This window comes from Oncorhynchus mykiss, unplaced genomic scaffold, assembly GCF_013265735.2.
Source record: "Oncorhynchus mykiss isolate Arlee unplaced genomic scaffold, USDA_OmykA_1.1 un_scaffold_120, whole genome shotgun sequence".
In the NCBI taxonomy this organism is placed as follows: domain Eukaryota; kingdom Metazoa; phylum Chordata; class Actinopteri; order Salmoniformes; family Salmonidae; genus Oncorhynchus; species Oncorhynchus mykiss.
In genome coordinates, this window is record NW_023493661.1 from 1,095,112 (window position 1) to 1,109,312 (window position 14,201).

The 14,201-nt window shown below is 44.1% G+C and overlaps 1 protein-coding gene across 1 annotated transcript in view; it reads right to left on the reverse strand.

The window, feature by feature from the left end:
- Positions 1-14,201, reverse strand: part of LOC110512493 (E3 ubiquitin-protein ligase RBBP6) — a 75,929-nt gene that overhangs the window by 45,300 nt on the left and 16,428 nt on the right. The window contains exons 5-7 of the mRNA XM_036972121.1: positions 2,603-2,691; positions 593-689; positions 337-479 (exon numbers count right to left, since the gene is read on the reverse strand). Of these exons, the coding sequence (XP_036828016.1) occupies positions 337-479; positions 593-689; positions 2,603-2,691 (329 nt within the window). The remainder of the gene's footprint in view (positions 1-336; positions 480-592; positions 690-2,602; positions 2,692-14,201) is intronic.

Genomic DNA, 14,201 nt, shown 5'->3' on the forward strand with positions numbered 1-14,201 from the left:
CGTTGGTTATTACTGCATTGTCGGAACTAGAAGCACAAGCATTGGCGTAGTGGCCGGTGTTGGTCAACAGGGGGGGGGGGTCAGAGGTCGGAGGTAACTCACGCGTCTATCGTAGGGACGGCGTAGTGGCCGGTGTTGGTCAACAGGGGGGGGGGGGGGGGGTCAGAGGTCGGAGGTAACTCACGCGTCTATCGTAGAGATGGCGTAGTGGCCGGTGTTGGTCAACAGAAGGGGGGGGTCAGAGGTCGGCAGTAACTCACGCGTCTATCGTAGGGATGGCGTAGTGGCCGGTGTTGGTCAACAGAAGGGGGGGGTCAGAGGTCGGCAGTAACTCACGCGTCTATCGTAGGGATGGCGTAGTGGCCGGTGTTGGTCAACATGGCTCCCTTTATAGACGGGTCGTCCACTTCCTTCATGAAGGAACGGGGGATGCCGGTACTCTTCTTGATCCTCTGGGGCGGCTCAAACCCTTTCTCCTTCTAACACACACACACACACACACACACAACCACACACATTTACTGGGTTGCTCTGGACAACGATAACACACACACACCGATAACACACACACACAAAGGATGTGTTGTCTTACCCCGTTAGTAGGACAGTTCCTGATGTGATGTCCGTTCTTGCCACAGCGATAACAGGTGTAGTTGGCTGGAGGGGGACCGGTCAACTTCTTCACATAACTAATAACATGAATACAACGTTAACACAACGTTAACACGGTACTGATAGTCAAGACAGCTGTCAACATTAACATGTTAACACAACGTTAATACTTCCTGGTTCAGTTACAGGATAGAGCTCCTGTTACATCCTGGTTCAGTTACAGGATAGCGCTGCTGTTACATCCTGGTTCAGTTACAGGATAGAGCTGCTGTTACATCCTGGTTCAGTTACAGGATAGAGCTGCTGTTACATCCTCTACCGGTTCAGTTACAGGATAGAGCTGCTGTTACATCCTGGTTCAGTTACAGGATAGAGCTGCTGTTACATCCTGGTTCAGTTACAGGATAGAGCTGCTGCTACTTCCTGGTTCAGTTACAGGATAGAGCTGCTGTTACATCCTGGTTCAGTTACAGGATAGAGCTGCTGCTACTTCCTGGTTCAGTTACAGGATAGAGCTGCTGTTACATCCTGGTTCAGTTACAGGATAGAGCTGCTGTTACATCCTGGTTCAGTTACAGGATAGAGCTGCTGCTACTTCCTGGTTCAGTTACAGGATAGAGCTGCTGTTACATCCTGGTTCAGTTACAGGATAGAGCTGCTGCTACTTCCTGGTTCAGTTACAGGATAGAGCTGCTGTTACATCCTGGTTCAGTTACAGGAAAGAGCAGCTGTTACATCCTCTACCGGTTCAGTTACAGGATAGAGCTGCTGTTACATCCTGGTTCAGTTACAGGATAGAGCTGCTGCTACTTCCTGGTTCAGTTACAGGATAGAGCTGCTGTTACATCCTGGTTCAGTTACAGGATAGAGCTGCTGCTACTTCCTGGTTCAGTTACAGGATAGAGCTGCTGTTACATCCTGGTTCAGTTACAGGATAGAGCTGCTGTTACATCCTGGTTCAGTTACAGGATAGAGCTGCTGCTACTTCCTGGTTCAGTTACAGGATAGAGCTGCTGTTACATCCTGGTTCAGTTACAGGATAGAGCTGCTGTTACATCCTGGTTCAGTTACAGGATAGAGCTGCTGTTACATCCTGGTTCAGTTACAGGATAGAGCTGCTGTTACATCCTGGTTCAGTTACAGGATAGAGCTGCTGTTACTTCCTGGTTCAGTTACAGGATAGAGCTGCTGCTACTTCCTGGTTCAGTTACAGGATAGAGCTGCTGTTACATCCTCTACCGGTTCAGTTACAGGATAGAGCTGCTGTTACATCCTCTACCGGTTCAGTTACAGGATAGAGCTGCTGTTACATCCTGGTTCAGTTACAGGATAGAGCTGCTGTTACATCCTGGTTCAGTTACATGATAGAGCTGCTGTTACTTCCTGGTTCAGTTACAGGATAGAGCTGCTGTTACTTCCTGGTTCAGTTACAGGATAGAGCTGCTGTTACATCCTCTACCGGTTCAGTTACAGGATAGAGCTGCTGCTACATCCTGGTTCAGTTACAGGATAGAGCTGCTGTTACTTCCTGGTTCAATTACAGGATAGAGCTGCTGCTACTTCCTGGTTCAGTTACAGGATAGGGTCGTAGTCGTGATTGGACTGTGTGTGGTAAGACTCACTGTATGGGGTCGTAGTCGTGATTGGACTGTGTGGTGTAATACTCACTGTATGGGGTCGTAGTCGTGGTTGGACTGTGTGTGGTAATACTCACTGTATGGGGTCGTAGTCGTGATTGGACTGTGTGTGGTAATACTCACTGTATGGGGTCGTAGTCGTGATTGGACTGTGTGTGGTAATACTCACTGTATGGGGTCGTAGTCGTGATTGGACTGTGTGTGGTAATACTCACTGTATGGGGTCGTAGTCGTGATTGGACTTTGTGTGGTAATACTCACTGTATGGGGTCGTAGTCGTGATTGGACTGTGTGTGGTAATACTCACTGTATGGGGTCGTAGTCGTGATTGGACTGTGTGTGGTAAGACTCACTGTATGGGGTCGTAGTCGTGATTGGACTGTGACATCATGGCTCTGATCTTGTCGTCCTCCGATGCGTTGGCCTCCGCCAGGTTAGCCGTCTGTTCCCAGAAACCACCAGGATATATGACATAGTTAGATAGAGACCAGGGGCCACCAGGATATATGACATAGTTAGATAGAGACCAGGGGTCACCAGGATATATGACATAGTTAGATAGAGACCAGGGGTCACCAGGATATATGACATAGTTAGATAGAGACCAGGGGTCACCAGGATATATGACATAGTTAGATAGAGACCAGGGGTCACCAGGATATATGACATAGTTAGATAGAGACCAGGGGTCACCAGGATATATGACATAGTTAGATAGAGACCAGGGGTCACCAGGATATATGACATAGTTAGATAGAGACCAGGGGTCACCAGGATATATGACATAGTTAGATAGAGACCAGGGGCCACCAGGATATATGACATAGTTAGATAGAGACCAGGGGTCACCAGGATATATGACATAGTCAGATAGAGACCAGGGGTCACCAGGATATATGACATAGTTAGATAGAGACCAGGGGTCACCAGGATATATGACATAGTTAGATAGAGACCAGGGGTCACCAGGATATATGACATAGTTAGATAGAGACCAGGGGTCACCAGGATATATGACATAGTTAGATAGAGACCAGGGGTCACCAGGATATATGACATAGTTAGATAGAGACCAGGGGCCACCAGGATATATGACATAGTTAGATAGAGACCAGGGGTCACCAGGATATATGACATAGTCAGATAGAGACCAGGGGTCACCAGGATATATGACAGAGTTAGATAGAGACCAGGGGCCACCAGGATATATGACATAGTTAGATAGAGACCAGGGGTCACCAGGATATATGACATAGTTAGATAGAGACCAGGGGCCACCGGGATATATGACATAGTTAGATAGAGACCAGGGGCCACCAGGATATATGACATAGTTAGATAGAGACCAGGGGTCACCAGAATATGTGACATAGTTAGATAGAGACCAGGGGTCACCAGGATATATGACATAGTTAGATAGAGACCAGGGGTCACCAGGATATGTGACATAGTTAGATAGAGACCAGGGGTCACCAGGATATATGACATAGTTAGATAGAGACCAGGGGTCACCAGGATATATGACATAGTTAGATAGAGACCAGGGGTCACCAGGATATATGACATAGTTAGATAGAGACCAGGGGCCACCAGGATATATGACATAGTTAGATAGAGACCAGGGGTCACCAGGATATATGACATAGTTAGATAGAGACCAGGGGTCACCAGGATATATGACATAGTTAGATAGAGACCATGGGTGAAAGAGGAGACAGACAGACAGACAGACAGACAGACAGACAGACAGACAGACAGACAGACAGACAGACAGACAGACAGACAGACAGACAGACAGACAGACACATAACCACGGGGCCGTGTTCAGCAGGAAACAACATCCGATAGAAATGTATAAAACAGACATTAAAACAGACATGGTTCTCTGACATGGAGAACAAGAAGTCTTCAATAGCAGATCTATCCATGGTATTTCTATCTGGGGACGGGTTCAGCAGGGAACAACGTTGTGGCACAACGGGGGAGGGGAGAGAGTCAACTAGTATATAGACAGGGGAGAGAGTCAACTAGTATATAGACAGGGGAGGGGAGAGAGTCAACTAGTATATAGACAGGGGAGAGAGTCAACTAGTATATAGACAGGGGAGAGGAGAGAGTCAACTAGTATATAGACAGGGGAGGGGAGAGAGTCAACTAGTATATAGACAGGGGAGAGAGTCAACTAGTATATAGACAGGGGAGGGGAGAGAGTCAACTAGTATATAGACAGGGGAGAGTAGAGAGTCAACTAGTATATAGGCAGGGGAGAGAGTCAACTAGTATATAGACAGGGGAGGGGAGAGAGTCAACTAGTATATAGACAGGGGAGAGAGTCAACTAGTATATAGACAGGGGAGAGAGTCAACTAGTATATAGACAGGGGAGAGGAGAGAGTCAACTAGTATATAGACAGGGGAGAGGAGAGAGTCAACTAGTATATAGACAGGGGAGAGAGTCAACTAGTATATAGACAGGGGAGAGGAGAGAGTCAACTAGTATATAGACAGGGGAGAGGAGAGAGTCAACTAGTATATAGACAGGGGAGGGGAGAGAGTCAACTAGTATATAGACAGGGGAGAGGAGAGAGTCAACTAGTATATAGACAGGGGAGAGGAGAGAGTCAACTAGTATATAGACAGGGGAGAGAGTCAACTAGTATATAGACAGGGGAGAGGAGAGAGTCAACTAGTATATAGACAGGGGAGAGAGTCAACTAGTATATAGACAGGGGAGAGGAGAGAGTCAACTAGTATATAGACAGGGGAGAGAGTCAACTTGTATATAGACAGGGGAGAGGAGAGAGTCAACTAGTATATAGACAGGGGAGAGGAGAGAGTCAACTAGTATATAGACAGGGGAGAGGAGAGAGTCAACTAGTATATAGAAAGGGGAGGGGAGAGAGTCAACTAGTATATAGACAGGGGAGAGGAGAGAGTCAACTAGTATATAGACAGGGGAGAGGAGAGAGTCAACTAGTATATAGACAGGGGAGAGAGTCAACTAGTATATAGACAGGGGAGAGGAGAGAGTCAACTAGTATATAGACAGGGGAGAGGAGAGAGTCAACTAGTATATAGACAGGGGAGAGAGTCAACTGTGTCTAACCTAGTCAGTCTGTTAGATCTGCGTCTAACCTAGTCAGTCTGTTAGATCTGTGTCTAACCTAGTCAGTCTGTTAGATCTGTGTCTAACCTAGTCAGTCTGTTAGATCTGTGTCTAACCTAGTCAGTCTGTTAGATCTGTGTCTAACCTAGTCAGTCTGTTAGATCTGTGTCTAACCTAGTCAGTCTGTTAGATCTGTGTCTAACCTAGTCAGTCTGTTAGATCTGTGTCTAACCTAGTCAGTCTGTTAGATCTGTGTCTAACCTAGTCAGTCTGATAGATCTGTGTCTAACCTAGTCAGTCTGTTAGATCTGTGTCTAACCTAGTCAGCCTGTTAGATCTGTGTCTAACCTAGTCAGTCTGTTAGATCTGTGTCTAACCTAGTCAGTCTGTTAGATCTGTGTCTAACCTAGTCAGTCTGTTAGGTCCTGATAGATCTGTGTCTAACCTAGTCAGTCTGTTAGATCTGTGTCTAACCTAGTCAGTCTGTTAGATCTGTGTCTAACCTAGTCAGTCTGTTAGATCTGTGTCTAACCTAGTCAGTCTGTTAGATCTGTGTCTAACCTAGTCAGTCTGTTAGAGCTGTGTCTAACCTAGTCAGTCTGTTAGATCTGTGTCTAACCTAGTCAGTCTGTTAGATCTGTGTCTAACCTAGTCAGTCTGTTAGGTCTGTGTCTAACCTAGTCAGTCTGTTAGGTCTGTGTCTGATCTAGTCAGTCTGTTAGGTCCTGATAGATCTGTGTCTCATTTAGTCAGTCTGTTAGATCTGTGTCTGACCTAGTCAGTCTGTTAGGTCTGTGTCTGACCTAGTCAGTCTGTTATGTCCTGATAGATCTGTGTCTAACCTAGTCAGTCTGTTAGGTCCTGTTAGATCTGTGTCTAACCTAGTCAGTCTGTTAGATCTGTGTCTAACCTAGTCAGTCTGTTAGATCTGTGTCTAACCTAGTCAGTCTGTTAGATCTGTGTCTAACCTAGTCAGTCTGTTAGATCTGTGTCTAACCTAGTCAGTCTGTTAGATCTGTGTCTAACCTAGTCAGTCTGTTAGATCTGTGTCTAACCTAGTCAGTCTGTTAGATCTGTGTCTAACCTAGTCAGTCTGTTAGATCTGTGTCTAACCTAGTCAGTCTGTTAGATTTGTGTCTAACCTAGTCAGTCTGTTAGATCTGTGTCTAACCTAGTCAGTCTGTTAGATCTGTGTCTAACCTAGTCAGTCTGTTAGATCTGTGTCTAACCTAGTCAGTCTGTTAGATCTGTGTCTAAAGTAGTCAGTCTGTTAGGTCTGTGTCTGACCTAGTCAGTCTGTTAGGTCCTGATAGATCTGTGTCTCATTTAGTCAGTCTGTTAGATCTGTGTCTGACCTAGTCAGTCTGTTAGGTCTGTGTCTGACCTAGTCAGTCTGTTATGTCCTGTTAGATCTGTGTCTAACCTAGTCAGTCTGTTAGATCTGTGTCTAACCTAGTTTGTCTGTTAGGTCCTGATAGATCTGTGTCTAACCTAGTCAGTCTGTTAGATCTGTGTCTAACCTAGTCAGTCTGTTAGATCTGTGTCTAACCAAGTCAGTCTGTTAGATCTGTGTCTAACCTAGTCAGTCTGTTAGATCTGTGTCTAACCTAGTCAGTCTGTTAGGTCCTGATAGATATGTGTCTAACCTAGTCAGTCTGTTAGATCTGTGTCTAACCTAGTCAGTCTGTTAGATCTGTGTCTAACCTAGTCAGTCTGTTAGATCTGTGTCTAACCTAGTCAGTCTGTTAGATCTGTGTCTAACCTAGTCAGTCTGTTAGAGCTGTGTCTAACCTAGTCAGTCTGTTAGATCTGTGTCTAACCTAGTCAGTCTGTTAGATCTGTGTCTAACCTAGTCAGTCTGTTAGATCTGTCTCTAACCTAGTCAGTCTGTTAGGTCTGTGTCTAACCTAGTCAGTCTGTTAGGTCTGTGTCTGACCTAGTCAGTCTGTTAGGTCCTGATAGATCTGTGTCTCATTTAGTCAGTCTGTTAGATCTGTGTCTGACCTAGTCAGTCTGTTAGGTCTGTGTCTGACCTAGTCAGTCTGTTATGTCCTGATAGATCTGTGTCTAACCTAGTCAGTCTGTTAGGTCCTGTTAGATCTGTGTCTAACCTAGTCAGTCTGTTAGATCTGTGTCTAACCTAGTCAGTCTGTTAGATCTGTGTCTAACCTAGTCAGTCTGTTAGATCTGTGTCTAACCTAGTCAGTCTGTTAGATCTGTGTCTAACCTAGTCAGTCTGTTAGATTTGTGTCTAACCTAGTCAGTCTGTTAGATCTGTGTCTAACCTAGTCAGTCTGTTAGATCTGTGTCTAACCTAGTCAGTCTGTTAGATCTGTGTCTAACCTAGTCAGTCTGTTAGATCTGTGTCTAACCTAGTCAGTCTGTTAGATCTGTGTCTAACCTAGTCAGTCTGTTAGATCTGTGTCTGACCTAGTCAGTCTGTTAGGTCTGTGTCTGACCTAGTCAGTCTGTTATGTCCTGTTAGATCTGTGTCTAACCTAGTCAGTCTGTTAGATCTGTGTCTAACCTAGTTTGTCTGTTAGGTCCTGATAGATCTGTGTCTAACCTAGTCAGTCTGTTAGATCTGTCTCTAACCTAGTCAGTCTGTTAGATCTGTGTCTAACCTAGTCAGTCTGTTAGGTCCTGATAGATATGTGTCTAACCTAGTCAGTCTGTTAGATCTGTGTCTAACCTAGTCAGTCTGTTAGATCTGTGTCTAACCTAGTCAGTCTGTTAGATCTGTGTCTAACCTAGTCAGTCTGTTAGATCTGTGTCTAACCTAGTCAGTCTGTTAGATCTGTGTCTAACCTAGTCAGTCTGTTAGATCTGTGTCTAACCTAGTCAGTCTGTTAGATCTGTGTCTAACCTAGTCAGTCTGTTAGAGCTGTGTCTAACCTAGTCAGTCTGTTAGATCTGTGTCTAACCTAGTCAGTCTGTTAGATCTGTGTCTCACCTAGTCAGTCTGTTAGATCTGTCTCTAACCTAGTCAGTCTGTTAGGTCTGTGTCTAACCTAGTCAGTCTGCTAGGTCTGTGTCTGACCTAGTCAGTCTGTTAGGTCCTGATAGATCTGTGTCTCATTTAGTCAGTCTGTTAGATCTGTGTCTGACCTAGTCAGTCTGTTATGTCCTGATAGATCTGTGTCTAACCTAGTCAGTCTGTTAGGTCCTGTTAGATCTGTGTCTAACCTAGTCAGTCTGTTAGATCTGTGTCTAACCTAGTCAGTCTGTTAGATCTGTGTCTAACCTAGTCAGTCTGTTAGATCTGTGTCTAACCTAGTCAGTCTGTTAGATCTGTGTCTAACCTAGTCAGTCTGTTAGATCTGTGTCTAACCTAGTCAGTCTGTTAGATCTGTGTCTAACCTAGTCAGTCTGATAGATCTGTGTCTAACCTAGTCAGTCTGTTAGATCTGTGTATAAAGTAGTCTGTTAGATCTGTGTCTAACCTAGTCAGTCTGTTAGATCTGTGTCTAACCTAGTCAGTCTGTTAGATCTGTGTCTAACCTAGTCAGTCTGTTAGATCTGTGTCTAACCTAGTCAGTCTGTTAGATCTGTGTCTAAAGTAGTCAGTCTGTTAGGTCTGTGTCTGACCTAGTCAGTCTGTTAGGTCCTGATAGATCTGTGTCTCATTTAGTCAGTCTGTTAGATCTGTGTCTGACCTAGTCAGTCTGTTAGGTCTGTGTCTGACCTAGTCAGTCTGTTATGTCCTGTTAGATCTGTGTCTAACCTAGTCAGTCTGTTAGATCTGTGTCTAACCTAGTTTGTCTGTTAGGTCCTGATAGATCTGTGTCTAACCTAGTCAGTCTGTTAGATCTGTGTCTAACCTAGTCAGTCTGTTAGATCTGTGTCTAACCAAGTCAGTCTGTTAGATCTGTGTCTAACCTAGTCAGTCTGTTAGATCTGTGTCTAACCTAGTCAGTCTGTTAGGTCCTGATAGATATGTGTCTAACCTAGTCAGTCTGTTAGATCTGTGTCTAACCTAGTCAGTCTGTTAGATCTGTGTCTAACCTAGTCAGTCTGTTAGATCTGTGTCTAACCTAGTCAGTCTGTTAGATCTGTGTCTAACCTAGTCAGTCTGTTAGAGCTGTGTCTAACCTAGTCAGTCTGTTAGATCTGTGTCTAACCTAGTCAGTCTGTTAGATCTGTGTCTAACCTAGTCAGTCTGTTAGATCTGTGTCTAACCTAGTCAGTCTGTTAGATCTGTCTCTAACCTAGTCAGTCTGTTAGGTCTGTGTCTAACCTAGTCAGTCTGTTAGGTCTGTGTCTGACCTAGTCAGTCTGTTAGGTCCTGATAGATCTGTGTCTCATTTAGTCAGTCTGTTAGATCTGTGTCTGACCTAGTCAGTCTGTTAGGTCTGTGTCTGACCTAGTCAGTCTGTTAGGTCTGTGTCTGACCTAGTCAGTCTGTTATGTCCTGATAGATCTGTGTCTAACCTAGTCAGTCTGTTAGGTCCTGTTAGATCTGTGTCTAACCTAGTCAGTCTGTTAGATCTGTGTCTAACCTAGTCAGTCTGTTAGATCTGTGTCTAACCTAGTCAGTCTGTTAGATCTGTGTCTAACCTAGTCAGTCTGTTAGATCTGTGTCTAACCTAGTCAGTCTGTTAGATCTGTGTCTAACCTAGTCAGTCTGTTAGATCTGTGTCTAACCTAGTCAGTCTGTTAGATCTGTGTCTAACCTAGTCAGTCTGTTAGATCTGTGTCTAACCTAGTCAGTCTGTTAGATCTGTGTCTAACCTAGTCAGTCTGTTAGATCTGTGTCTAACCTAGTCAGTCTGTTAGATCTGTGTCTAACCTAGTCAGTCTGTTAGGTCTGTGTCTGACCTAGTCAGTCTGTTATGTCCTGTTAGATCTGTGTCTAACCTAGTCAGTCTGTTAGATCTGTGTCTGACCTAGTCAGTCTGTTAGGTCTGTGTCTGACCTAGTCAGTCTGTTATGTCCTGTTAGATCTGTGTCTAACCTAGTCAGTCTGTTAGATCTGTGTCTAACCTAGTTTGTCTGTTAGGTCCTGATAGATCTGTGTCTAACCTAGTCAGTCTGTTAGATCTGTCTCTAACCTAGTCAGTCTGTTAGATCTGTGTCTAACCAAGTCAGTCTGTTAGATCTGTGTCTAACCTAGTCAGTCTGTTAGGTCCTGATAGATATGTGTCTAACCTAGTCAGTCTGTTAGATCTGTGTCTAACCTAGTCAGTCTGTTAGATCTGTGTCTAACCTAGTCAGTCTGTTAGATCTGTGTCTAACCTAGTCAGTCTGTTAGATCTGTGTCTAACCTAGTCAGTCTGTTAGATCTGTGTCTAACCTAGTCAGTCTGTTAGAGCTGTGTCTAACCTAGTCAGTCTGTTAGATCTGTGTCTAACCTAGTCAGTCTGTTAGATCTGTGTCTCACCTAGTCAGTCTGTTAGATCTGTCTCTAACCTAGTCAGTCTGTTAGGTCTGTGTCTAACCTAGTCAGTCTGTTAGGTCTGTGTCTAACCTAGTCAGTCTGCTAGGTCTGTGTCTGACCTAGTCAGTCTGTTAGGTCCTGATAGATCTGTGTCTCATTTAGTCAGTCTGTTAGATCTGTGTCTGACCTAGTCAGTCTGTTATGTCCTGATAGATCTGTGTCTAACCTAGTCAGTCTGTTAGGTCCTGTTAGATCTGTGTCTAACCTAGTCAGTCTGTTAGATCTGTGTCTAACCTAGTCAGTCTGTTAGATCTGTGTCTAACCTAGTCAGTCTGTTAGATCTGTGTCTAACCTAGTCAGTCTGTTAGATCTGTGTCTAACCTAGTCAGTCTGTTAGATCTGTGTCTAACCTAGTCAGTCTGTTAGATCTGTGTCTAACCTAGTCAGTCTGTTAGATCTGTGTCTAACCTAGTCAGTCTGTTAGATCTGTGTCTAACCTAGTCAGTCTGTTAGATCTGTGTCTAAAGTAGTCTGTTAGATCTGTGTCTAACCTAGTCAGTCTGTTAGATCTGTGTCTAACCTAGTCAGTCTGTTAGATCTGTGTCTAACCTAGTCAGTCTGTTAGATCTGTGTCTAACCTAGTCAGTCTGTTAGATCTGTGTCTAACCTAGTCAGTCTGTTAGATCTGTGTCTAACCTAGTCAGTCTGTTAGGTCTGTGTCTGACCTAGTCAGTCTGTTAGGTCCTGATAGATCTGTGTCTCATTTAGTCAGTCTGTTAGATCTGTGTCTGACCTAGTCAGTCTGTTAGGTCTGTGTCTGACCTAGTCAGTCTGTTATGTCCTGTTAGATCTGTGTCTAACCTAGTCAGTCTGTTAGATCTGTGTCTAACCTAGTTTGTCTGTTAGATCTGTGTCTAACCAAGTCAGTCTGTTAGATCTGTGTCTAACCTAGTCAGTCTGTTAGATCTGTGTCTAACCTAGTCAGTCTGTTAGATCTGTGTCTAAAGTAGTCTGTTAGATCTGTGTCTAACCTAGTCAGTCTGTTAGATCTGTGTCTAACCTAGTCAGTCTGTTAGATCTGTGTCTAACCTAGTCAGTCTGTTAGATCTGTGTCTAACCTAGTCAGTCTGTTAGATCTGTGTCTAACCTAGTCAGTCTGTTAGATCTGTGTCTCATCTAGTCAGTCTGTTAGATGTGTCTGAACTTGTCAGTCTGTTAGATGTGTCTGAACTTGTCAGTCTGTTAGGTCCTGATAGATCTGTATCTAACCTAGTCAGTCTGATAGATCTGTGTATCATCTAGTCAGTCTGTTAGATGTGTCTGACCTAGTCAGTCTGTTACGTCCTGATAGATCTGTATCTAACCTAGTCAGTCTGTTAGATCTGTGTCTAACCTAGTCAGTTAGATCTGTGTCTAACCTAGTCAGTCTGTTAGATCTGTGTCTAACCTAGTCAGTCTGTTAGATCTGTGTCTAACCTAGTCAGTCTGTTAGATCTGTGTCTAACCTAGTCAGTCTGTTAGATCTGTGTCTAACCTAGTCAGTCTGTTAGATCTGTGTCTAACCTAGTCAGTCTGTTAGATCTGTGTCTAACCTAGTCAGTCTGTTAGATCTGTGTCTAACCTAGTCAGTCTGTTAGATCTGTGTCTAACCTAGTCAGTCTGTTAGATCTGTGTCTCATCTAGTCAGTCTGTTAGATGTGTCTGACCTAGTCAGTCTGTTAGGTCCTGATAGATCTGTGTCTAACCTAGTCAGTCTGTTAGATCTGTGTCTAACCTAGTCAGTCTGTTAGATCTGTGTCTAACCTAGTCAGTCTGTTAGATCTGTGTCTAAAGTAGTCAGTCTGTTAGGTCTGTGTCTGACCTAGTCAGTCTGTTAGGTCCTGATAGATCTGTGTCTCATTAAGTCAGTCTGTTAGATCTGTGTCTGACCTAGTCAGTCTGTTAGGTCTGTGTCTGACCTAGTCAGTCTGTTATGTCCTGATAGATCTGTGTCTAACCTAGTCAGTCTGTTAGGTCCTGTTAGATCTGTGTCTAACCTAGTCAGTCTGTTAGATCTGTGTCTAACCTAGTCAGTTTGTTAGATCTGTGTCTAACCTAGTCAGTCTGTTAGAGCTGTGTCTAACCTAGACAGTCTGTTAGATCTGTGTCTAACCTAGTCAGTCTGTTAGATCTGTGTCTAACCTAGTCAGTCTGTTAGGTCTGTGTCTGACCTAGTCAGTCTGTTAGGTCTGTGTCTGACCTAGTCAGTCTGTTAGGTCTGTGTCTGACCTAGTCAGTCTGTTAGGTCCTGTTAGATCTGTGTCTAACCTAGTCAGTCTGTTAGATCTGTGTCTAACCTAGTCAGTCTGTTAGATCTGTGTCTAACCTAGTCAGTCTGTTAGATCTGTGTCTAACCTAGTCAGTCTGTTAGATCTGTGTCTAACCTAGTCAGTCTGTTAGATCTGTGTCTAACCTAGTCAGTCTGTTAGATCTGTGTCTAACCTAGTCAGTCTGTTAGATCTGTGTCTAACCTAGTCAGTCTGTTAGATCTGTGTCTAACCTAGTCAGTCTGTTAGATCTGTGTCTAACCTAGTCAGTCTGTTAGATCTGTGTCTAACCTAGTCAGTCTGTTAGATGTGTCTGACCTAGTCAGTCTGTTAGATGTGTCTGACCTAGTCAGTCTGTTAGGTCCTGATAGATCTGTATCTAACCTAGTCAGTCTGTTAGATCTGTGTCTAACCTAGTCAGTCTGATAGATCTGTGTCTCATCTAGTCAGTCTGATAGATCTGTGTCTCATCTAGTCAGTCTGTTAGATATGTGTCTAACCTAGTCAGTCTGTTAGATCTGTGTCTAACCTAGTCAGTCTGTTAGATCTGTGTCTAACCTAGTCAGTCTGTTAGATCTGTGTCTAACCTAGTCAGTCTGTTAGATCTGTGTCTAACCTAGTCAGTCTGATAGATCTGTGTCTGACCTAGTCAGTCTGTTACGTCCTGATAGATCTGTGTCTAACCTAGTCAGTCTGTTAGATATGTGTCTAACCTAGTCAGTCTGTTAGATCTGTGTCTAACCTAGTCAGTCTGTTAGATCTGTGTCTAACCTAGTCAGTCTGTTAGATCTGTGTCTAACCTAGTCAGTCTGATAGATCTGTGTCTAACCTAGTCAGTCTGTTAGGTCATGATAGATCTGTGTCTAACCTAGTCTGTCTGTTAGGTTAGATCTGTGTCTAACCTAGTCGGTCTGTTAGGTCTGTGTCTAACCTAGTCGGTCTGTTAGGTCTGTGTCTAACCTAGTCAGTCTGATAGATCTGTGTCTAACCTAGTCAGTCTGTTAGGTCCTGTTAGATCTGTGTCTAACCTAGTCGGTCTGTTAGGTCTGTGTCTAACCTAGTCAGTCTGATAGATCTGTATCGAACCTAGTCAGTCTGTTAGATCTGTGTCTAACCTAGTCAGTCTGTTAGATCTGTGTCTAACCTAATCAGTCTGTTAGGTCC